This window comes from Urocampus carinirostris, chromosome 10 (assembly GCF_059441175.1).
Source record: "Urocampus carinirostris isolate Australia breed hairy pipefish chromosome 10, RoL_Ucar_1.0, whole genome shotgun sequence".
Classification (NCBI taxonomy): domain Eukaryota; kingdom Metazoa; phylum Chordata; class Actinopteri; order Syngnathiformes; family Syngnathidae; genus Urocampus; species Urocampus carinirostris.
Window position 1 is genome coordinate 5,330,935 of NC_142358.1, and position 26,697 is coordinate 5,357,631.

The 26,697-nt window shown below is 39.0% G+C and overlaps 1 protein-coding gene across 3 annotated transcripts in view; it reads left to right on the forward strand.

Moving 5' to 3' along the window:
• gab2 (GRB2-associated binding protein 2) overlaps positions 1-26,465 on the forward strand; it is an 86,524-nt gene extending 60,059 nt beyond the window's left edge. For all 3 annotated transcript variants that reach the window (XM_088345711.1, XM_088345713.1, XM_088345712.1), the window contains exons 4-11: positions 6,517-6,751; positions 13,551-14,074; positions 15,674-15,771; positions 16,370-16,649; positions 17,072-17,162; positions 20,035-20,137; positions 20,287-20,409; positions 22,989-26,465. In XM_088345711.1, coding sequence (XP_088201837.1) covers positions 6,517-6,751; positions 13,551-14,074; positions 15,674-15,771; positions 16,370-16,649; positions 17,072-17,162; positions 20,035-20,137; positions 20,287-20,409; positions 22,989-23,132 — 1,598 coding nt within the window. In that variant the 3' untranslated portion in view covers positions 23,133-26,465. The remainder of the gene's footprint in view (positions 1-6,516; positions 6,752-13,550; positions 14,075-15,673; positions 15,772-16,369; positions 16,650-17,071; positions 17,163-20,034; positions 20,138-20,286; positions 20,410-22,988) is intronic.
• Positions 26,466-26,697: the final 232 nt, after the last annotated feature.

Consider the following 26,697-nt stretch of genomic DNA (forward strand, 5'->3'; position numbering starts at 1 on the left):
CCCGTTGATAAATTTGCCAATCTCCTGATTACTTTTGTGTGTGCGAGTAGATACTGACGTGCTGCTAATTTGCTCGCCATTGAGAATATTCAAAGGCGTCTGAGTAAGCTTTTCCTCTTCCATTTCTGTTTGCTCGACTCCGTGCACAGGCCTGACATGCAGTAAAGCACTAGTTGGACCAGCATGGAGACTTTTTATGTTTTGCTAGCACTAGCATCATTACTAATGTTGCTAAGCTGCAGTAAATATTTTTGTTTTTCCAATTTCTTTTACAGTATTAAACAATAAATAAAAATCACCAGGTCGACCAGGCTGGATACCCCGTGTACATTTTGCACTAGCATTTGGGTTAACCCTTTTGTTCAAAGTTTATACAAACAAACATGTTTAAATCATTTGATCAAATAAGCGCCAAATGTTTCAGTCATTTTGGTTGCCCAAATTCACATTTCGCAATTATAAAACTATTCTGTAGCATAGTATGTTATGATAGCACTATTATTGCTGCATGTTGCTAAGCTAAAGGTTGTTTTTTTGGATGAGTTTTAGAGTATTATTGATGAACAAAGAATGTAAATTTACTGGTCAACGAGGCAGGACAACTAAATTACTTTTAGCATTAGCATTAGCACTTAGACTTTTTGATGTTTCATCATTTTTTAAAATTTACCAGTAGTAGAACCAGCCTGGAGCCATAGTATATTATGATATAACTAGACAATTCCCGTGGCAATTGTAAGAGTTGTGATTGATCTGGAAGATGATCCCGGTATGTATATATAACCCCGGTTGTTAGCCCTTTGAGTTAGCATAAAGTTTTTAACTCAGAGAGATGTTTCTGTCATTTTTTAATTGGTTCTGTGGGGGGACTCCGCCCCCCACACCCCACCGGTACTGGCTAGTTCATTTGAGATGGGCCCACAACCGTTAACAACAAGGATATGCCTTGTGGAGGTCTAAAAAAAACACATTCATGGTAATAACGTAGTAATAACACTGTTATTACACTTTAACATCACTTTCTAGCATGTACTCTTTAGAATAACTCATCAACATGAGGCCATTAACATAATTTTTTAAATATGAAGTCGTTAAAATATTGCCATTACCAAAATTTTTTAGCATGAAGAAGTTAGCATTTAGCCGTTAGCATCACTTTTTTGAGTGTATCTGTTAGCATAACTCATTAACATGAGGCCATTAGTATAATTTGTAAATATGAAGTCGTTAAAATATAGCCATTACCAAAATTTTTTTTACTATGAAGAAGTTAGCATTGCCGACAGTGTTACAGCTAGCTTGCGCGAATACTTGGGCTGGTTACGCATGCCCAACCCTTTGCTGGCGGCGCACATAGGAGTTAGCATACTCTCGCTAGCATCCACTCTTTGGAATTCATCATTTACCCATTGTTAAATGTAATGTGGGTCGGCCCCTCTAAAGCCACCCTGGACAGTCCCTGCTTAGTCCCTACTACCCTCTGGAAAAGCCCTCGTTTCCATGACTACCCGTAGAAATGAATGGGCCCATGTATTCCGGATGGGAGACTCTCAAAATACATTAGAGCGGATGGGGACTTTTTTTCTCCGTATCGCTGTCAAAAGACAACCCACAAGAGTCCCGGTCCTGCCGGAATTTTTGGTACATGAATCGTTGGGTTACTTCAAAAAGCTATGGGAGGAGATACCTGTTAAATTTCGGCGGAAGAAGATAGATGTAATAATAAAAAGATCTCGGGGGATTATAATAGTCTGTACCGCTTATCCTCAATAGGGTCGCGGGGTTATTGATAAATGATACATGGAAATCCCCACGTTGACCAATATGGAAACCTGATATGCAATGCCTTTAGTAATAGCATAAGTTGTAACCCTTTTTTTTTTTTTTTTTTTAATGTTTATCGAAGTAAATGATGTTTTGTCATTTTATATAGTAAAGCTGTAAAATTTTTAGTAGTTTTGGTTGCCCAAATGCTCATTTAGCAGTACGAGCAACCTGGAGCATAGTATGTTATGCTAGCAGTAGCTTTGCTGCTATTGTTGCTAAGCTAAAGTTATTTTCTTTTAACGTAGTGTTAATGATAAAAAATCAATTCAAATCATGTAGTTGACTATCTTGGAAACCTTATGTACTTTTAACATTAGCATCGGCTCTTACACTTTTTGTTCAACGTTTTTGTAAAAGATGATGACGTGCTGGCAATTTCGTTGCCATTAAAAAAATTCAAAGGCGTCTTGAGTCAGCCCTCCCTCTTCCTCTTTGCTTGTCTCCAATGAGACAATTTGACATCTTCTTCCTTCCCGCTTCTGGAAAGAAACTGACAAAGACGCGTCTTGTCCTCGGTGAACCAGCTGCCGTCTAATTTTGGCCTGTTGAGATCTGGTCGATTCGATTACGCCCCCCCCAGAGCACATGAGACGCTCGCTGATGTATTATCCGGCCTAATTTAGAAAATAACTCGCCGCAAATAGCATCTTTTCTTGGTGTTCTTCTTTTGTTTTTTCCCCTCTCATTTCTTTCTGAGGAGAACGATCTTACGTGATCATAGTTATGGAAAAACTGCACTCTTTTGTATTATTCACATGGCCCTTTCATGATCCATAAATACGTTTGCAAAAACTAAACACATTTATGATAACATATATTGAATGCACTAATAGGCCTCGAATCATGAGTAGTCATCAATACTAATACAGATTATATTAGTAGATAAGGTTCCCTTCCCTCTGCAACATTTATTTTAATATTTTAAATTCTAATGTAGAATTGGTGCCACCAGGCTGCACTTGCCCAAGATACACCACATAAAATGCAGTGATTAAGGGATACATCCAAACATCCATCCAACTAGACCATAAATGGCCCTCAGATGACAGTTATTACAAGTTTCAGCTACCAGCTCAACCATTGACACCTGAAAAAAGGCTGATTACAGTAAAGATAAGGTTGGATGAAAACGTCTTGACCTTCTTGTAAATTAGTGCTTGTAGAGTTTTTTTTTTTGTCTTAGCCTAGCGGTGGCATCCATTGCCTAACTTATTAGCGTCGAGCTTTAATTATGCCATCTCCCAAAACTAATTACTAAAATTTTTTTGCTGTTTGCTCTACACTTAAACAAAGAAAATTGCCCCCCAAAAATATATCTTTTTCTCCTGTCTGTTAAATATACTGTACCTAAAATTGAGCAAAACAAAATGATCACACAAGCGAGATAGTTTACTCTGTAAAAAAAAAAAAAAAAAACTAAATTGCCATTTAGGGTGATTTTACTAATTCTAGGGGTTGTTTCTTATTTTATGAGAGATGGAGTAATATATAGAACAGTAATAATGTTCATACCTAGAATTTAGTAAAATAAAATGATTGTGTAAGGCATAAAACCTACATTTTAACATTGAATAAGTAAATATCCATTGATCCATGGTATCAAGCTTGCTATCCATTGGCCATCCAGCGCTTTAGAATTAGAATTATCTTTAATGACATTGATATCAACATTGTAAAACATTCTATGAAACAAAATTACACCCGGCACCTTGGGGTAAAACTTGTACTATAAAAACTTTGAAAAAAGATGGACTATCAGGATGAATAGGGAGGAAATAAAATTAGAACATAGTGCTTAGAAAGACTGCAATGAAGAATATTGCATCATAACAATAGTGCAATGAAAATAAGTGCAATAACACTTAACAATTAATTTTTTTTATATAATTCACGGAGTACATATATATATGTGTGAGTGTGTGTATACAGTGTGTGTGATTTATATATATATATATATATATATATATATAATATATACACACAGTTTTGTGCAATGGTAAATATTTTTTTTACTGTTTCATTCGGCAATAACAAGAGAAACAAACCACTTATTATCGCAAGGTGTTCAAAGTTTTGTGCGTTCAGTAAACATTTAGCTTACTGTCCATCCAGCTAACTACTAGCTATTTAGATAAACGTCCATCCATCCAGCTAGTTAGTTAGCTAGCTATATCGCTAGTTATCCATCCATTATCCGCCTATCCATCCTACTGGTTATGTATCAATATAGCTAGGTTTTTAGCCATCAATTTTGCTAGTTATTCATGAATTCACACTGCTAGCCATCCATCTATCCATTCACATAGCTAACTATTTAGCTAGCTATTTATCCATCCATTTTCCTAGCTTTGTGTCCAGTCATCCATCCATCCAACCTGCTGGCTAGCTAGCTATTTGGTTAGGTATCTATCCATCCTTGTTGCCAGCTATCCGTTCATTCATATAGCTAGCTATCCATTTATTCATCCAACCCTGCTGGCTAGCTAGTTATTTAGCAAGCTATCCATCCATTTTGCTAGCTATCATCCATTCATCATGTAGCTCTGCGTATATACATCCATTCTGCTAGTTATTTACTGTATCCAACTATGTATCCCTTCAATTTGCTTACCACCCATCCATCAAAGATATAGATAAAGAGTCAATCTGGGAAAAATGTTGAGAACTGAGATTGTTTTCATTTCACTCTCTCTCCTCCCCCCATGAGGGCGTGGGTGGCGTTGGGGGGATCGGGAGCACGTCTCTGCGCAAGCAATCGATATCCGGCCGTGTTAGCCAGACTCGGTGCATGAAAGCTTTTTGCAAAAGCTTTTTGTGGGGAAGGGGGCGTGGGGGGTGTTTGGATGGAATCGTTCACTCTTGACAATGGCGTCATTTAGGATCATTGCGGTGGGAGGAGACTTCGGGGAGTGATATTGAATAGAAGAGGAGTCTTCTCTGCATGTTTGATGACTTAGATGTCCCTTTGCAGAAAATGTAACCTCCTCACCAGTCTATGCTTACTCTGCTATAATTGCATAGGTCAATGGATTTGCTTTCTCCTCATTTTCGTCGTCTTCTAGCTTGTTGCAAAATCAACCCAACCCCCTTACAAAAATACATCAGGATGCTGCGTTGTTGTCGCTTCCCTTGGGGCACATCCCTCTTGGCTATTGATTAGGGACAGACTGATGCATGTCAAGGTCAGTGGAAGGTCAGATGCTTGAGGAAAAGAAGCTAATTGCACAGTACTCGCTTGTGTGGGAGCGTGTTTGCTAGCATGCACGCATGTTTTTTTTTTTTTACTTACAAACAAAATCAATATGTAAACAAATATACTCAGATTTCATAAATCGATATGTTACTGTAGAACAGGGGTGGGCAAAGTAAGGCTTTTTTAAAACAAGTACTGCTAATAAAAATGGGTTTTTTAGGTTTCACTCTTTTCCCCAGCGTCCCTTTGTAGCCCCTTCCTCCATAAAAATATATTTTTGTAAAATAATACCTACTGTATTGTTTACATTCAAATAATATGAATGTATTTTTAATGAAAAATAACTGCATTTTTTAATTTCTATAATCATATACAAAATATTCTTCTGTACATTACATTTTAAACATTTTTTCTTTCCAAATTATTGACAGCTAAAAAATATAAAGTGGGCAAAGAAGTATTTAGTCAACCACTAACAGCAAGTTTTGTCAACATGGGTAAACAAACCATAACGATGAGAGACAGACTGTGGGCAAAAAAACAGAAATTCACATCGTATGAGTTTAAAAAGTAATTTATTTAAAAATTAAAGTTGAACATAAGTATTTGTATTATATACATTATACTGTGTGCAGGTTAAAAAATTCGATACACATTTTTAAAATTCAAACCATAAGAACGTAAATACAATTAAAGTATACTAAATAGTTTCCATAAAATAAAATGTCCTTCTTGGAAAATATGTTTTGTTTTATAAACAAAAAAAAAATGATTTAAACACACTCACTTGACCCATTACACAAATAAAATAACAATATTTTTACACTCACACATAAAGTATACAAGCTAAAGTACTTACACCTGTAAAAATAAATTATAAATGTTGCAATGTTTTAATTTATTTTGAAAGTGGTTTCAAATTGTTTCCAGTAGCACCTATGTTTTTGGGTGGTGGGGGATCACAGCATGAAATTGCCGTATAGTCGGGGATACAGACATGCAAATTAGCAAGACTAGCAAATCGATATGCCTTCATTGTATTCCTTGGTAGCAAGCTTTGTTTACATGGTCTTCATTATTTTGCTTCGCCCTTTAACATCAGTGCAAGTCTTGCGACCTACAGTAAATAAATATGGTACAAAAAATACTGTATTGTATTGCCAACTCAAAGTCTTAACCAAATATTCTTGATTCTGAACTGAAAGAAATTGTGGGAGGGACTTAAACCTATTGCATATCCGTATTTTCACGCAGTGTCGCAAACTAATAAGAGACCAGTATTTTATATGCCGTTCACCAATATCAGACAGGCATTTTAGAACTTTTTGATGTTGGACAGTATGTGAAAATCCCATGAAAATGTATATTTAATTGGTGAAATGTCCCAATTTTCGTACTTAGCAGGTTAGCGTAATGAATCATAACTTGTAGATGTGAGACTGCTTCTGGTATCTCAAAAATATTCAACTAATCCTAGTATTTTTTTCTTTGCCTAGATGTCCGCCTGCAACACATGCCTCGCTCGGTCGGGCCTGATGTCCCCGGCTCGGCGGCCCCCACGAGCGCTTTCGGCGGCGGCAAATCTTCGGCACCTGTGCATTCAAGTCAGCCTGTCCTGTTCACTTTCGATGTGCCGGTGCGACACACTCGTCACAGCGCCCTGTCCAATAGCGCCCCGCAGGATTACCTCCTCCTGCACCAGTGCATGAGCAGGAAGAATGAGAGCGCTAGGTAAGGTTTAACAGATATCTCATATTGGCATTAATGCGCTAACATTGTTTGTTTTTACATGAATGATTTTCAGGGTTTATACGGGTGATTGAAATCATTAAAACATGCTGGAATTGTAATGTTGTGTTTTGAAAGTTTGAAAAGTGCTTGAAATTTGAGTAAAACGCTTGTAAATGTAGGAAATTGTTGCCATTTTTTTAACAAGCTTGTTTAAAAATGACACAGACATTACTCTCTGGTGGGTTTGCGTTGAAATTGGATTTCGACTTCCCTCGTGATTAACGGCTTGCTGGCATTAGTTTCGTATAGCATTGTCCTATGAAGCGTCATAGCCCAGGTAAGTCAAAGCCGTTCCACTTTTGACCCGTCAAATTTGTATTTCAGATTTCATCTCCTAATTTTGCCTAATTGTCCTGGTAACACCATGCCTCGCCTGTTGCTCCTAGACTCCATCCTTTCCGTAGACCAGTGTCTACAGCCCCACATTCGCCTTACGTTCACCACCTCTTTCGTCAGATCCCGGAAGTTTTCCTTCGGACTTTGGTGTCCCCATCCACTCTTATGTTTCATTATTTCATTTTTTTCCCCTGTGACATCCTAGTCCAAGTCTGTTTCTTTGGTGACTAGAACATTTGGCTACAATTGGTCATTGTGCATATAGGCGTCGTTTACTGGTGGTAAGAGCTGTAATTGGTCCGCGGAGGGATACGAGAGCCAGGCAGGAGGGGTTGTTTTGCTCGCAAGTTAGTTACACCGGGTCCTTTTCGAACGAGCGATCAGCGATGGGAATCCTGGCTCTTTTTCAGGAAGCGGCACTTTTGGCTCAGCTCATTGACTACCCCAATAACCACACCCAAGGTGAATGCCCAGCAACATCAGGCATTTTGCTTGCGATAAGAAAAACAATTTGCCTGGTTGACTTGGCTAGACACAACATCAACTAATACTTTTTGTTCAATGTTTATACAAAGAAATTACGTTTCAGCGATTTTGTGAAATAAACTATATTCGTTTCAGTCATTTTTCTCAACCAAATTCACATCAAGCACTTTTCAAGCAGTAGTTGGAACACCCTGCAGAATTTGTAAGTTCTGCTGGCACTGGCATCAATGTTAATCTGATTAAACTTAATGTTTCATTGTTGTTGTTTTTGTATTTTATGGTATGGATTATAAGACCCACCTTTAAAATTATCCTTTTGTGGAAGATTTTTCATATATAGGGCGCGCCAGAGTATAAGGTACAAGAAATTAAAACTACAGTAAAAGCGGGTTGGAATTAAAATTACATTTTAAATTTTAAGAAAACCTTTTTCATATACCTTAAATATTAGGAAATGTGGTTTTACTACAAAATTAATTGAATTAACATTCAGGACTGGTCACTGTATGTACATGCATTTCGTTTTAATTATGCATTTCCCATTTTATTTACAGTATTTTCGCACTGAATTATGAGGCACACTTTCATATTTTTAGCTGTTTTTTTATTTTTTGAGTGCGCCTTAAAGTCTGTGAAATACAGTAATATAATATGTTGTACAATAAGTGTTTTAATTGAGATACCGATGGTAGGGTTTCTGTTTTGGAAAATACCTAATTGCGATTTTTCAGACGTAATCTGCAATTTTGATGCGATTTTTGATTTTAAAGGACGGGTGTATTTTCTGTACTAGTTTTTTTCTTCGGCGAGAACATATAGTGACATGCAAACATGATTTGACATGACGTAATTATAAACTGAGACTATTTGACAAAAAAAATATCAACTATAGATATACAAATAAAAACAGAATTCCAATTGAATAAATGGTCTTTACTGTCATTATACAAAAAGACAACAAAATTAGAGGGCTATTCCTTTCAGTGTAACGGGCCGGTAACACAGACATTTGCGGCTGAATCACGGCCAGAAATTTCTGCCTTTGAGGTGGACGCTATTGGACGCATTGAGATGGCTATTCAGACGAGATACAGCGGTGCTTAAAACGAGGTCGGGAATTCGCGCGCGTGTGGCAGCGCGATACTGTTTGGCGCTGCTCAATTCTTCAGAGCGCGGGTATACAACCTTTCACGAGCGTATAGAGGCTGAACTACGGCCAGAATTTTCTGACCATGAAGCAGATGCTGTTGGGCGCTGTTGGACGTCTAGAGACCGCCATATAGACGAGATAGAGCAATGCTTTACTCGCGGTCGGAAATTTTCACGTGGTTGGCCGCGTTCAAAAGTTTTGAGCTGCTCAAAAGTTTGAGCACGTGTTAAACCGCGTGCCGCACACGTGGTCAACACAAGGATATGACGCGGAAATGACGCGGAACGACGTGCTCTGGCCGCGGCCAGGGCGTGCTTACACATGGGTAGGACGGGAAATTTCAGCGGGTAATCGTGGGTGGAGCATGGTAATAGCATGTTCTGCGCCTGTATCGCGGTGTTATTACGTGAAATTAGCGTTTTACGCGTGTGACAGTCAAACACCTTTCTCCGCGTATAAACAGCGCGAATGCCGAGCACACGTCAGTGCTCGTGACGTCAAGGGGGTGAACATGGATCCCCGTCAGCATAGTTTCTCTTCATTTCGAATAAATCTTTCGGTGCATTCGCAATGGTCGCATCAAGGCTTTAATGCTAGGACCTTAGCTTGGCCTTTTGGCTGAGAGTAAGAGTTCCTGCTCCTAAGCTTTGTGGCGTATAATGAACTGATCGATAATGGATAATGGATAATGAAGATAGACCAATAACCATTAAGCACCCCCCCCCCCCATCAGCGTAGTGACCTCGTCTTACTCCATTATTATTTCTTGACATTTCTTTTCAAGATAATAAAATAAAAATAATGCCATAGCTTGAAATCTTGATCTTCACGGGACTGTGTCTTGTGCGTTTATGAATACTACAGCCCGGTGCCGAGATATGCATCCCCTCGCTAATACATCCACTTTTACCTCGTTTTATCTCATTTGTGGGGAATGTAATGGCGAACATATAACCTAAACCACTTCGTCTCGCATTTGTTGGAAATGTAATACAACTTAAACCATTCCGTCTTTGTTTTTGTTGTGAACGTAATCGAACGGTAAATCCTCCCCCCCTCGCGTGAACGCGCATTCTGCTGCGCTTCCAACGTATTCTATATTAAACGCTTATTAAAACTATAAAGCGAGCTAATTATAGCAATTGGGAGATCCTAGTCTATATAACGCGTTTATTTAAACAATAAAGTGCGATCGTATTCTTCAAAATGCGTTTGTTAACGTGGATGAAAAAGTCACGCGAGGGGGTGGGGCGGTGTGGGTGTTGCGTAGGAGTCGGATTTGGGCACAACACCGGCTCGGGAGCTTTTATACCCGTGGTCCACACGAGAAAATGACGCAGAAATGACGCGATGAGGAAGCGGAACAGTCGCCGGCGTCTGTTTTGGGGGCATACCACCGATGAACAGCGGGTTGGCCAAATTTGCGCATTTTCCATCCCGGGCAACCACGGGAAAAAAAACAACTACATTTTAGCCGTGATTCAGCCGCAAACGGCTGTGTGACCGGCCCCTAAGAAAATGATTAAGAGAGTGGCAAGCTACGCGCCAGAGACGGACGGGCACCCGCAACTTCTGCAATTTCTTTGTAATGATTAAGAGTCACAAATATAGCGTTTTACACAAGTAGTAGCTCCAAGTTGTTAGCTTTATTGGTAATAGATCTGGCGTTTGTGACTAGCCACGTTCGGCTTAAGAGTTGTTAGCTTAGCTCTTAGGTTTCCCTTCTGACGACGCATCAGTCAATTCCCGGGCGCGATAAAAATCCAGGGTGCACCAGCTTGTGATCAGCTTTGTGCTCTTCCGACTTCCCTTATAGTCCGATTTAATTGATTAATTTGTTTTCAATTTAACGAGCTGGTATAGCTACGCGCTGTCGCGTTCGTTTTGGTGGCCAGATGTGTGCCCGGCTGTTAGGCTGCCGTAAGGGCTCAGTCAAACAGTCATAGTCGCGCGTCTTGCAAACTTTGCCTCGCCCTAATTGGCTGGAGCCATTAAAACCTGCTTCTGATTGGCCGGCGCTGTTAAGCCACGAAATGTGACCATTCCTGTTGGCCAAACACTCCATCACTCAAATAACAAACTGGAACTATGAATCATTGAAAAAAACGCAGTGTTTCTGCGTTACATCGCGATATCGTTTCGACTTCCGTTAATCGTGCAGCCCAAAACCGATAGCCTCTCCGCTTTTATTTGCACTTGCATGAGCGCAAAGATTCTTTGTTTAAAGTTTCCTCCATGCCCAATAAAGATGTTGTTCGGAATTTTGATTTTTTTTTTTACTCGCTGGCTGAAGTCATCATTGTAGCCTCTTTAAAGCTGCTCTTGTGACACTCAAGTACATACATTTCTTAGACACACTGGAATAAACTTCCATTTTTTTATTTTGTGGGGAGTTTGGGTTGGTGCTTGGACTGTACCGGGATTAGTCTTTTTTTCTTTTTTTTTTTTACTTTCACCATATTTATGCTACACTAACAGAAAAACTTGAGGACGAGCATGAAATCACTCCATGCCCCTTTCCCACTTCCTAATATGTTGTGAGTCCTGAAAAGTTCTGATAAAAGCAGTTAGGCACAGTGGGGGGGAAAAAAAAATTAAATGCTTTTTTTTTGGGGGGAAAATACTCAACTTTCTAATGACATCTCAAACGATGCACCCCACCATTAAAACAAAACATACATTAATTTATCTCAGTCAAAATAGTTACCTAAACAAGTCTATTCCTCTGTGCACAGATGTTTTCATTGAGATAGAATTAGCATGAGTCCTAGCAGTTAGTAAGGAACAGCAGCTCTGCGGATGATCAATGAGACCTAGCCTGCAGTCCATCACTTTACTATCCGTTGGTGTCTGCTTGCCAAAGGCAAAACTGCCCCCGCCTCGCCGAGCCTCCCCCTACAACTCTGCTGAGTTGGGAGGAAAATAAAAGATGGCCATCCATTTCATCAGCTTTGTACACAAAATAGGCCTTCTCTCAGAAAATAATTTCGTACCATTCTTATGATTTCATTTGTATCAAAGTCGCCCTCCTCTTCTCATTCCCGTCAACTCCCCTCGGTCAAACTGCAAACCATTACGTCGATGTTAATTGTCTTTGGGCATATAGAAAAATGTTAGGTTGTGATGGAAGGTCAAATTAAGGCGGGTTCATTAAACAAAGGTCAATCAAGCTTTCGTCAAGGTCAAAGAGCTTGGATGTTTTATCATCTCAATGAGAAAAACATGATGAACAAGTCATCAGAATTCTTGTATGTAAGGTGGTTCTTTAGCACCCTCTGCTGGGTGCTACATTATCTTCAACTTGTTGAATGATATCGTTGAAAGATTCCTGGGACTTTTCAAAATCACGTCAATCTAGAAATAATTATAACATTTGAAAACAATATCTAAAATATTCTAACTTCATGGTAACTAAATGAGAGGTTTATAGCTGCCAAACAGAGAAAAATATACAAATCTAAAAGAAGGGACAAAAATGGGCCATATCAAGTGTTTTTAACGATTAGGTTTCATATTTGTAGTCTGCATTTATATAGCGCTTTCAAGTAAATGAAGACCTCACAACGCGCTTTACAATGTGCTTCACACTTTTCCCTTTTACGCACTAACCAATCTATACATGATAATTTTCACTTACATTATGATTTTTACATGACACATTAACGTTTTAGCATAATTAAAATGTTTTTGCATATTTTTCATCCGTATCAGATAAGTTTCACAGTTTTACTTGAAAATTTTTCATTATGAATAATATAATGATTATAATTAACAGTAGTACAGATGTTTACTTTAATCATGTAGTCATGTAAAATAATTATAAACGTGAAATGCAAGAATGAGAAATATATTTGACTAAATATATATATATATATAATTTTTTTTTTTTTACCTTTTCTGGTGTGGTAGCTACATTGATAAGATTATAGACTACATATTAGAGACACCTAAAATAAAGAGAGGAGACGTCAATGAATTTTAAGCTTGCAAGAGAGGACTGTACCAAACCTTGAAAATTATTTAAATGTCAATGCTACATTTTTCATTAACATTATTTCTAATCATATTTATTAAGGAAATTAAAATCTGACCACTACATAATTAAATTTCAAGAAAAAAAATCAAGTATGTCCCTTTTTGATATTTGCTTTCATTTTTACTGTTTCAAAGCAATTTTCATGACAAATATTAGAGCAAGATATTGTATTGGCAGATACTTAAAGTTGGGGGTCTTTGAGGTGTCCTTAAAAAGTTAAAAGGAATCAAGGTTGGGGGAGTGATGGAGAGTGACGTCCTGTTCATCCCCGCAGGTTATTATTATTTTTTTTTCTATTTTTCAGTGTAGCATGAAAATTGGTGAAAGTACGAAAAGGCCTGCTTGAAGCAGTCTAAACACCAGTCTAAACCCCAAGAAAGATGAAAATACAGTTTATCTGAGCGCATCTGAGAAATGCACGTATTTGCATGCGTATCATGAACGAGCAGACTGAGGCAGCGATAATGACTTCAGGCAAGGAGATGGTGGCAGGTCTTTTTTTGTACAGTGTGACTCTAAAAGTGCACTCAACATACAAATCTTCTCTCACTCTATTCAAACACGTACTTTTACTCCAGCTGTTTTGGGTGAACAATGCGCACACATCCTGTGGTGATTTTGTGATGGCGTAGGATGAATGGGGTCTACATGTTTGCATTTGTACACAATTAATAACAGGGTATGAAATCAAGTCATTTTACTCTATTGCTCAGATTTTGTATCCATTGCAGGAGCGCCAGCTTTTCACAAGCCACGAGAAGAGACAATGCCTTCCTGGGCAGTGATCCGACCGCGCAGAAGCTGTCCCACGGCTTTTCACACTGCCAAAATGGCACAGGCTTCTACAGCCTCCCTAAACTGGGTAGGCAGCAGCGACCTCCAGACTCCCCCCAGGAATCGTGCTACGTTCTGCCCCGCAACCACCACGCTGAGTCGGATCTGGACAACGAGGAGGAGGCGTACTCTTTTCAGACGCCTTGCAATGCCCCAGCAGCCGACAGCTACGACATACCCACGCCGCCTGGCTCTTTCTACCAAATCCCCCGGACGTTGGATAAGAACCACAATGCTCTGACATCATCCGGGCGAGAGTCGCCATGCGCACCCCCGCCCAGGCCTCCCAAGCCTGGCTTAGATGGGCAGTGGGGAAGCCCACGCTCTGCAGGGAGCCAAAATGGCGATGCCCTGGCCTCTGTGGCCGTCCTACCAAGGAGGAATACGCTGCCCGCTGTGGAGAACGTCAGACTGCACAGAGGTAGGGAATTTGCTTTATTTATTCGTGTATAACACGCAATCGTGTATCACCCCTAATTTTCAATCAGAAAACGGTATAAAATTGTGTTCCTTTTTTTTTTCCCCCTTAGCTCAAACTTTGTGCTTGGATGCAATGGGAATCAAACCTTGGTCTTGGCAGTGAGATCACTTAAAGCTACTCACTGGACCAGAAGTGGTATAGATGACATGCAAAAAGCCAGTGGATTTCAACCCATTATTACAGTATTTTTGATGACAGCACCAGAGATGAATTGTTAATTTCCTTGTTACAATTTGTTATTGCCGACCAAATATGTTGTTTTTGTTACCTTTGGAAACAGATTTTTTTTTAATTCATTTTTTTAAGTGTCCTTGTGGAATGGTAGCCCATAAAATATAGTCTTCACTGTGGTGGGCAATTGAGCTTTGAATGCTTATGGGTTTTTGCAGAGAGTATCAGAAACAATTGTGCATTTCAGACGTTTCTATCCTGTGAAATGCACAACAGATTAACATTCGTCTTTGGTGCCGTGACTAAAGATGGTGTGAGAGATGAGATAAAACTTTATGCCTTTCTTTATGTCATCTATATCTCTGGTGGTCCTGTGGTTGGAGTTGGGCGCTCGCACCGCCGCGGCCCGGTTTTGATTCCTGTTGCAACCAATTTTTTCGGTAAGACGGTAAAACTGCATGTCTAACGCAGCACCCAAACTGAGTTTTTTTAGGTGAAATAAATGCACGTTATACACGAATAATACGGTACATCGTTTTCAGTCAATACAGATGTGGTGAACCAGGCAGGGATACCTCTCATGTTGTTAGCATTAGTATAAGCACTTACACAGTTCGTTTCAGAGAATTGACGTCTTATCCTGCCAATACAGAAGAAGTAAACCAGCCAGAATAGGTTTCATTTTGTGTTCACATTCGCATAAGGGCTAGCACTGTTCGACACGTCACATTTAATTACCTTTGTCCTTGATTTCAATTTGATTTTATTCAATTTGATGTGAGTTCACTTCAATATAACAAATATATTAATGCATTTTCTGTTGTTTTGGGTCCTAAAGAACTAGTGAATTAATCAAATATGTCTTTATTAGTCACTTGTATTAATAATTTAAGTTTCACAACTATGTTTCCAATTTTAAATAGATGATTCAAAATCCTGGCTGTTATGTGATAAAATGTGTGTCTCCGAAAATCTTTTTTCTTTCGGTTCATCCTCGTAATCGTCCCTCAAGCGATTTTTTTAAAGATTATTTATTTTCCAATTCTGTCAATATGAAATGTATCGTTGCTGTCTTGTTAGAAAATAAATCTCAACTTCCTTTTTCCATTCTCCTGCCAAAAAAGTAATTTTCGAAGCTTTGATTTCACATGACGGCCACAAATATTAATTGGATTCTGCAACGTTTTATCAAAAGAAAATTGATTTACAGTACTTAATATTTTTGACCTTTTACAACCAAGGATCAACTTAGTTCTTTCACTGCAATACTCATTATCCATTTTCTGTTATGGTCAGTTACTGGCGCCATCTTGTGGCACATTTGTCTTGCAATCAATTGAGGATTCCTTCTACTTCTGTTGCTGACAGGCTCTTCTTTTGAAACGAGCAGCCATCAGCGTCCAATCCATTTCAACAATTCAGGCCAGTCTGTGGAGTCTGTCAACGATGGCTTTAGCTCCTACCTGGTAAGTCTGATTGATCTGCTCCCTCAGGTGTGCCCGCTTCGCCACCTAGAACATCAATACGGCACTTAAATCTGTCGTGCTTTGCGGAGGATGAAGAACACTTGAATTAGCACTGTCATGGATAAACACGTCCCTTTATGCTATTCACTAGACATTGTGTGGTCCCCCCTTTATTAGAACCAGAAACCCACTGACCTGCTAAGACCTCCCAACATCAATATGGCTCTTACTATAGTCATGCCTTGCAGAGGATAAATAATATATGAATTTGCACTGCCATAGGATATTCGCAAAAATGCTATTTATTGCTGGAATCAAGCTAAACGTTGATGGGATACTCACAAGCTAATGCTTGTTAGTGTTTCTTCTCAAGTATTTTCAAGTCTTCACAATAATGCCACTTACTGCACATCATCTGCCCCCCTCCAGCAGAGAAGCAGAACCCCCTGACCTGCTTACAGTTTCTAGAACATCAATATGACGTGCGTTGCAGAAGATACAGAAAACATGACTTAGCACTGTCATAGGATACTCACAAACCAATATTTTGCATTACCATCTTTACTGCCACTCATTGCATATGTTCTGCCCCAATCAGAGAACCAGAACCCCCCTGACCCGCTCAGACAGTGGCAATTCAGATGACAACTACGTCCCCATGAACCCCGGCTCGTCCCCGCTGAGCTCGGCGCTAGCTGACAGCCCCAAGAACGTGTACATCCCCATGAGCCCTGGGCCCCATCACTTCGACTTCCCGGCCTTCTCGGCAACGCTACCTGTCCGGAAGGGTAGCGGCGCATCGTTGTGCCAGCGGCCCGGCCGCCTCAGCGACGTCACGCCGCCGCCCATCAACCGAAACCTCAAACCCAACAGGAAGTGTAAGTTTATCTTTCAATCCAAAACCAGTGTGTTGAGTTAGAGCTTTAGTACACACTCAGAATAAAGAGAAAAGACCTGAATGTATTTTGAACTTTCAGGAAGAGAAGGCTTCGGAGAAGAGAATTCCATTCTCTATTTCTGATGTCCTCCCCTGTGCCTCCTCTTTTTATTAAATCTTTAAGGTTACGAAAAACCGATCAGTCCTAAGGGGAGTAGAAATCATAGAACAGCAACATGATTGAACAAGCAACAAAGATGTAATAGTCAAAATTACAGTGTGCAGTAAAAATAAGGAACTGGCATCCTATGAAATCTCCTTTGCATTTGTCCAATATTAAATACAGATTGAACTTATATCCATGAAACCTTTTTTTTTTTTTTTTTTGTATTTGCTGACTCTGCACTATTTATGGCCCCCCAGCCAAGCCGACCCCTCTGGATCTGAAGAACAATGGCTTCATTGATGAGCTGCCGTTTAAGAGTCCAGTCACCATGTCCTGGACCCGGCCCTTGTGAGTTTGGACACACAACCGAAAAAAGCTCACTAGTGATTGTCATTGTGATTTACTCAAAAATATTTTAACAAATGAAAAATATTCTTTGAAAGAGTTTAATTTTGGTAGTATGTTTTTGTAACTGGCATTTAATATCATAACTTGATTAAATATATATAAAATCGCCCAGGCTCTTTTTTATTATGTTTTTTTTTTTGTTGACCAATTTTAATAACATGGTAATGACATAAGAAATACATAGTAATAACACAGTGACAGTTGTTATTTTACAAAGTATATTACTCAATATTATCAAGTGGAATATCATAGCTGTACACATAAGTAGCTATAAATAAGAAAAAATAGTTTAAGTAGCTATAAATAAAAAAATATTGTACAATTGCGTATGCAAACAGAGGGGAAACAAGTTCGGGCAAATGTAACTTTTGGCCAATTAAAGTAAGAAATTGCAAATGCTATGTAATGCTTTTAAGCCCTGCATTTGAGAGAGAGTAGCAATAACGTTCAGATACATAGCGGAGCGAATGCATACTTGAGTTATTAATTAGCATGAGGGCTTGAAATGCAATCGAAGAAGATGTTTTTTGGCATTTATTTTTTAGAGATGAGAAAAGGAAGGGAATATATAAAGCAGGGGTCTCTTAGCTGAAATTTTTGGGGCCTGGCCAAAATTGGGTCTGGCAAAGGTTGGGCTGAATATCTTCACAAAATAAGCACTTTAGAAATTAAGAAAATCAATCAGTAATAATTCAAACAACAACAGAAAATAAAATAAATAAAACTATTTATGTGAGTACAAAAAAATGATATATTTGAATTTGGTTTCCAACGTGTGTCTTTAACCGTCATATTTCTTGATGTCTTCCTAAATGTTTTTTTAATATTTAATTCCTGTGACTTATGATGATTCGGCGCATGCAAATAAGGCCAAGTTGTGTTTTATGATCATTCTTAAGCAGATAAAAAATGTTTAACACACTTTGCTTGAAGGCAAGCTTCAGACTAACAGCAATGACAATCTTTTCCCCAGAGGGAGTATTTATATAGGGCTATTTTATCAAACATACATATTAAAGTGGGGGGGAGCACGGCGGCACAGTGGTTAGCGCGTGTGCAGGCACAGTTCTAAGGTATTTGGAACCTCCTGTGTGGGTTCAAATCCAGCTACCGGAGTTCCTGTGCGGAGTTTGTATGTTCTCCCCGTGCTTGCGTGGGTTTCCTCCGGGCACTCCGGTTTCCTCCCACATTCCAAAGACATCCATTTCCGGTGGATTGGCCGATCCAAATTGTCCCTAGGTGTGAATGAGCGAGCGAGTTCTCTGTCCATGTGTGCCCTGCGATTGGCTGGCAACCAGTTCAGGGTCTCCACTGCCCGATGATTGCTGGGATGGGCTCCAGCACCCTTGCGACCCTACTGAGGATAAGCGGTGCAGCTAATGAGATGAGATGAGACATATTAAAGCAGGGGCCTCACAAAATCGGCCCACAGGCTATAACTGGCCTTTTGTGTTCGAGATCTCTGATATGGAAGGACCAAAATAGGATGATGCAGCCTGCTGAATATAAGTTAATGTGTGCATAATAAGCTTAGCATCAGCATGTAAAGGAGGTCAAGTACAAATGGCTAAAGTGTTTTCAATTTGTTTTTTTTTTTTAGCCTTGCTCATCAGAACTAAAGTCTAATATACATTGTTCAGTACAAGTGCTCCAATATTTAAGGTAACACATGCCTTGGCTAAAAAAAAACATATCACTCATTCTTAGTCTTTGACATTATCTTAGCTGTACACATTAGCAGCTAGAAAATATGAAAATCAATATACAAATTAAAGATCGACCTATGTGGGTTTTTCATGGCTGACACAGATTATTATTATTAAGAGGAGGCCAATAACAGATATTTTAAAACCGATAATAATTTGCTGTAAAAGCTTAGAAATTTGCATAAGAAGCATTTAATAATGCAAAAAGAAACAAGGAATATTTGTCATGAATTCAAATAAAACTTGAATAGCTCTGAAACATTTTACAGTAAATTAATTAGAATTTAAACACAACTAACATGACTCATTTTTCACTTATACCAAAAACTAACAGTGCCGGAAATAAGATTAGGCTTAGCAGCAACTTGTATGAATGTACATAAAAACTTGAATAGATACCGGATATTTTTTTTTACCCTAAATCAATAAAAATGTCAATACAACCAACATGACTTAAATTATTTCAAAACAAAAACTGCATCAGAATATCAACTGAATCGAAAAGTGTGGGCACTCCAGACTGACGAACTAATGTTACGGTAACGGCTAATCATTCAGCCTTCCACTTTACCGTTCTTTTTATCCTCTCTCTCAATCACAAAAACACGCATTTGAGTGAGGAACTATTTTTATGATGAGAGCTAATATATAAATTTCCATCTGAACGTGCTTCCCCAAAACAAGTTCAACTGCACTTTTTTTACTATCTTTTAATCACACACGAGCTTTTCTACCACTGACTTTTAAAAATCTCATTATTTTTAGTGGTCTTGACTTGTTGGGATTCAGGAATTAGCGAAGGATTTACTCCGCTTTTATGTATTCTTTCTGCTTCACTGGCTCCGCTACTGGTCACTTATCCAATCAGAAGGCGCGGGGTGGCTAGCATCCGAGACAGAGGGAGGGAAGCGAGGGAGAGAGAGGCTCGGCTGAAACTGAGCCTAAATAACCGTCCCGTCGAATAAAAAAATAAAAATGCAGACATCCGTCAAATTCCCTACTATCGATGCAGATAATCGTCCCACCTGATTATCCGTTGGCCTCGAATATAAATGAGAGAACCGCCTGGAGGCAACCTTCTAATTGGCCGTTGTTCTCTACAACAGGCCCGCCCCCAACTCTGCGTCCTCTCAACGTTGTCGTCCCATTTCCACACAAAGCATCACCAGCACCGACTCTGCAGACAGCGAGGAGAACTACGTTGCTATGGTAAGAACATCGGGAGAGAGTTACATGACTTCACCATCACATTTAGCTAACACTAATGGCTGCTATCAACCCGGTCACTGTCGATAACTTAAAAGTCACAAAATATGTCCTAAATTTTCTGACTGCCTGCGGTTCTGTTGGCCCAACAGCAGAACCCAGCGTCTACCTCGCCGGCCGTAAGCGGCACCAGCAGTCCGGCCCTTCGCAAAAGTGGCAACGTGGACTACCTGGCGCTAGATTTCCAGCCTGGATCGCCCTGCGCACACAGAAAGGTAAAATGATTAAATTAATAAAAAGCTTTTTTTTGGTCAGACGGGTTGAGACACAGATACTCTTGGACACTCGGGGGGAAAAAAAATATATAATTTATTTTTCTTGATCAAAACATTATGTGACTAAAAAAATGATTCTATGTACTGGATAAGTATTAGAATAATGTGCATATTTCTTAATTACAGTATTCCATCAATTATTTTGGACATTTTGTTCCAAAAACAAACTTCATCGAGACAAATGATACATGCAAACTATGGCTTTGTTGCTAACTTGTATTCACTGGGGGGAGAGTCGCATGACTTGACCATGACATGTATCTAATGCTAATAGCTGCTTTCAAATCTGGTGACTGTCAATAACATTAGAGACAGAAAACGTATGTACTTATGAACTATATGTTTCATGTGGGTGAGAAAACTATTACCCAAAAACCCGGCTTGGAGAGGGATGGGCACCACCAGGTTGTACTTGTCCATGACAGAAAATGATGCTTCTACGACCCTGGCAGTTAAGTGATTCACTGTATTAATTGATTTCTCTGGGAGCTTTGAATTTAATTTTCTGGCCCCACGGTGGAAATGCTTCAGCCCATATATTTTGAATTGTATCCATCCATATACCATGCCAGTCTATGCTTCTGGCCGACTAAGTTCGAGCACAACTTGTCAACACATGTCAACGCCTGCATGGGAGGGGAAGCTGCTTCGTTGCTGTGATAGATTTTTTGGGACTATTTTACAGGCTTGAGGCGCCGTTGCTGTCGTGCTTTTTGGACAAATTTAAACATCTTACCTTTTGTTGTCTTTAATTGATGTTCACTATGTTTTGTGTATTGTTACCCAATGCACTTTTGGTCATCCTGGAAAGGGGATTACCACTTGTGAGGCCCCTCCTAAATGGTAAATTGCAAATGGTCTGCATTTATATATAGCGCTTTTCAAGTCAATGAAGACATCAGAGCTTTATAATGTGCTTGACACTTCACACACTCACACACCAATAGCGGTCATGGCACCGACCTGCTTATTGGAGGCATTAGGGAATAGGATTCAGTGTCTTGCCCAAGGACACTTCGATATATAACAGGGAGGAGCCGGGAATCGAACCTGCGATCTCTTGATCCCAAGACGAGCGCTCTACCTCCTGAGCTAATGCCGCCCCTTCTTTCTTATCTTCCTTGTGCTGAAGTTGAGTTTTTCCTTGCCCTCATGTTGGTTTAAGATCAGAGGATGTGTAATTGTAACCTGTGCAGTAATTTGAGACATTTTGTGATTAAGGACTATACAAATAAATGTGACTTGACTAGGCACGAGACGCATCAAAGGCGCTAACTTTTGGAGAAAGGAGCAAACGAGCACAGTACTTTGTTGATTTTAGTAATTGACTGAAATGAAAACCTTTTAATGTCAAGTTGAATGCAAAAACAACGTCTATTTGCGTCATGACATTGGTGACTTTTTTTCTCTTGTAATCTGGCATTTCTCCAATTGGTTTGAGTGTACTGGCCCTCTTAAAGTGACGACGCCAACATTCAGCAATGTATACAAAAATCCACAAAACTAATTAATTTATGGATTTATAAGGATGCATGAAATCCTTGAAAATAATTGAATTTTAATGTTGTGTTTAAAGGAATGAAAAGTATTTTAATTTTCCGTGGACTGCTTGTAAATGCTTGAAGTTGGTGCCATGTTTCTCAACAAGTCAGCCTAAAAATGAGGCCGACAATGCTTTTTGATTGCTTTGCTTTACTATTGCATTCCTTTTCCCCTTGCGATTTACTGCAGCTTGCATTAGTTTGTATGGCATTGTCCTGAGAAGCGTCATTGTCCCCAATGGGTCGCGTTCAAGAAAACGGGTGCATGCTACAGCTAAACACGGCACTATGAAATGTGTCTTAGTGCAAGACTACAGGTCACAGTTTTTGCTTTTGTAAAAAGAAAAATACTCCGGTGAGCCTACTTATTATTCTAGCATTGAGTTTTACATTTCATTACCAGTACTGTATATCACTTCACGTGTTATTTTCACACTAAATTACTAGAGGGCACTCAAGGCCTGTGTTAATAATTTCAACCATGACCGCGACATAGAAGTGGAAGGAGTAAGCAGCTTTTTGTCTACCACCTGAGTAAGGGGAGTTGTTTACCGGTAAAAGTGACACCGAGGAAGAACATTTGATTGGATTTAGTGATTTGAAGTGAAGTTGATAGTTTGATCTTTACGCTAGAGTCATCTGAATAACTCTTAATATTATACATTGTTACTGACGATCGTGTTAGTTTACCGTGTTCTCTATTCTATTTTTATTTGAAATTGCCTTTCAAAATGGCATGTATGATTTTAGGTGTTGGATTTTATTGAATACATTTACCCCAAAAAATGTGACTTATACTCCAAGTGTGACTTATACATGCATTTCTTTCTTAATTATGCATTTTTTGGCTGGTGCGACTTATTCTCCGGATTGACTTATAGTCCGGAAAATACAGTAGTTTTAATTCAAAATGTGAAATCCGTATTGAACATTCGAAACGGCTTGTCATTGTTTCCCTTTTTTTTTGTCACTTGGCAGCCATCAACATCATCCGTGACGTCGGACGAGAAAGTAGACTACGTGCTGGTGGACAAAGAGAAGACGCAAGCGCTGCAGAACACGATGCAAGAGTGGACCGACGTGCGGCAATCCACAGAACCTGCCAAGGGGGTCAAATCTTGACGCTCCTGGGACCACTTTTGGACCTCAAAATGAAGCCATAACTTCCCCAATCTTGCCCGCCATTGGCTTTGAGTAATTGATTTTTTTTCATTCCATTCAATATTGACCAAATATGACACTCCAAATCAGAATACAGAAATTTCAAATAAGACTTTTAGGACAATTTATTTACAAGGTGCAACGTACTGAAGAGGTTCCCAAAGCCTCACGCAATGTCACATTAGCAGGATGGACGCCAATTCGCCTTACTCAAGATGGTCGCTTAACGCACTCCATTCAAGAAGACCGTGTGTTTCAAAAATATATTTATGCCATGGGCATTTATTTACTCAACACAAAATACTGAGTATGTTTCCAACAACTCACACAACTTGACCAAGATGGCCACCCCCTCAACTTTCAAAAAGTATGACCGCCTGTTCTTAAAGGGGCAGCGTCCGTTTTGCAGGTTTGAATCGCCTTACTAATCGTTTTGCTGCATTCAGGGACAAGTTCAAATGTTTGATTTCACCTTACTTGCCTCCTCATGCATTTTTTTCTACATTTTTTACTGCTTCATGTACGTTTTGAAAAAAAAAATATGTTTATTTTACTCCCATGTGAATATACTATTCTACAACGTAGTATTAAGCCATCACTGAAAAAATAAGGAAAAATCCGGCAACTTGAGATTGAAGTCGTAATGTTGTGAAAAAGCTTTAGGTCATATCGTTCACAAAACAAACTTTATTTTTAAACGTTGTTTATCAATGTTTTCAAATAATATAAAACTCACATAATTTATTTTGGAATCACCAACAATTATTTACATTTTAATAATTTAAATATACTAATACTTCATGTCATATTATAAACGTCATCTATAAACGAGTCTTTATTCTACTGCGTCAAAAGTTAAATCCATGACTCTAAGTTAAATATTTAACCTGCTTTTACTCAAGAGATTTTATTCCTTGAATGGGGTCCAGATTGAGGTAGAAATCAGTTGAAGCCTAAAACCTTGGGACTTTTAATGCTTGAATTGAGTTCTTTAACCAAAGTTTATTTCAAACTGTGTATTCAGATGAAGTTTTACCTCAAGAGTTGAAGCAAGTTGAAGGTTTTAAGACACTTTAACCCAAGTATTTTAATGCTAGATTTAAGATTCAGTTGCAGCTTTAACTCGAGTTATGCACACTAGAAGCTTTAACTAGCGTTGAATTTAAACGGAGTGTAAATTTATATGAAGCTTTATCTCAAGAGTTAAAGCAAGAATGGAGTCAAAATTTAGTTTAAATTCTAACTTTAGAGTTAAAGCATGTTGGAAGCTTTAAGCTGCTTTACTAAAGAGTTTTAATGCTTGAATTAAGATTCCGTTGACTCCTTAACTCAAGAGTTAATGCATGTTGGAAGATTTAACACGAGTTGAATTAGAAGTGTGCGTTAATTCAGTTAAAGCTTTGACTTAAGGGCTGATTCTTGAAATTGAGATTGAGATAAAGTAAGGTTAAAAATTTAACTCGAGTTCAAACTCGATGGAGGCCTGAACAATTTTATCGCTTGTGTTGACATAAAGCTTTAACTTTGACACCACTTTTTTATGAACACAATTTGTAATTAAAAATGTGTACAGTGTACAGTTTACTTGGATTTTATGACACAATTTTGTCTTCCAAAAATGACCAATTTATAAATTATACAAATATATTTTATTATAATGTATTATGAAATGAAATATGAAATGATCTGCATTTATATAGCGCTTTTCAAGTCTTCCCAAAGCGCTTTACAGTGTGCTTCACATTTCCCAATAGCAGCCGTGCAGCCATGTAAGGCGCTCACCTGCTTATTGGGGGCATTAGGGGTACAGTGTCTTACCCAAGGACACTTCGACATGTAACACGGAGGAGCCGGGGTTCGAACTGCGATCGCTTGAACCCAAGACGAGCGCTCTACCTCCTGACCCCCAAAAAAACAACAACATTGATTTGAATATTTGGCAAAAATACATGAACTCATACCAATGTTAATTTCTATAATAAATCATAGGTCAAAAAATCTTTTTACACACTGAACTCTATATCTAAGGTTCCGACCATGTTTGTCTGCCATATTGCTGCTTGCTGTGGTGGCACTGGTTTTCGTTTGTATTCGTCAACAGTGCCATCCAGTGGTCAATTATTACACTTTGGGGCTTTAAAAACTCAAATATAGGTCACAAATTTTTCAACGTCTTGACACAAGACACATCAACACAAATTTTTTGCAAGTACGACTCTAATCTCAATCAATTGTCGGTCAATCTTTTTTTATTGTAGCCAAAACACTCCTTGGTGACATTACGATCAGGGACAAAACGAAGCTTTCCGCTTCTTACAATTTCTAGTCTTTTTTTTTAAATACGGTAGATGGAAAAAAGCAGGCAGGCAGGCATTTTGCATGTTAAAAAGACTGAAAAGCAAAATCTGATGTAATTTATATTGCGAGCGAGTGTGTGTCGTGTTTTAGACTGTGATCGTGTTAGCGTATGACATAATTATGATGAAGTGATGTTGTTTCTAACCCAGTGGTTCCCAAAGGGAGGTCTACGGACCCCCAAGGGGTGAAAAACGTCTTTCCAGGGGGTCCGCTACGCGACCTCGTAGACAGAGTAGTAATAAAATGTTTCTTTTGAAGAAAAGAACAAAAAAAATGTTTTTCAACTGTCTTGCTACTTCTCACATCCTAGCACACAGCCCAGGTGAGGGATTTAGGCAGAGCCAAACCCCAGCTCTAGAGTGCCGGTAGCTTAGTGGAAGGAGAGAGAAAAAAGACAGAGAAGACACGTGGCATAAGTGGCAAGAGTGGACTTGACTTTGATTGTGGTTTGCAGTGTACTTATCAGATTGAAGTGAAGCAAGAGAATGTGAACCACTAAAATTGAGTACTTTGTACCAGATTGGCATAGCTCTGTCCAGCACTACATTATTGGCAAAGGTTGAGGTAGGGGGTTTGTAACTTTTTGAATGACTCACTGGGGGTCCGGGCCCAGGTTGAATTTGGGAACCACAGTCCTAACCACTGGTATTGCTACTACTGTAAAAAGAAAAAAGTTTGTTTGCTGGCCACCCAACATGTTTGTGTGTTAATTTATTAATTTATTGTGCGTCTGCCTCCCAGTCGCATTATTAGGAACGTATGTGCCGTCCCTGTAATGAGCACACCGTGAAATTATTATTTTGTTTGGAGGGGGGGACGGCTAAAGCCGTTTGGGGCAGTAGAAAGAGTTGCCCAGCGAGCACCATGAAGCAATACACGACAAGAAGAAAAGAAGCCAGTGTTGTCATGTTGATGTTTAATAAATGGAGAAGTCAACATTTTGCCTTACTGAATACTTTCGCACACATTTGCAGAATAAATAGATTTATAAATATTTATATATCCACTGTTTATCATGCATATCTTTAATTATTCAGTCTCCCTGACCAGATGAATTGTCATAAAATATTGTTAAAAAATACAAAAGGAAATTGAAGATTTATTCCATTGTGAAACTAGTAAAATTCAAGGTGTGATTACTTGTATTGTTGACCAATACTAGTACCTA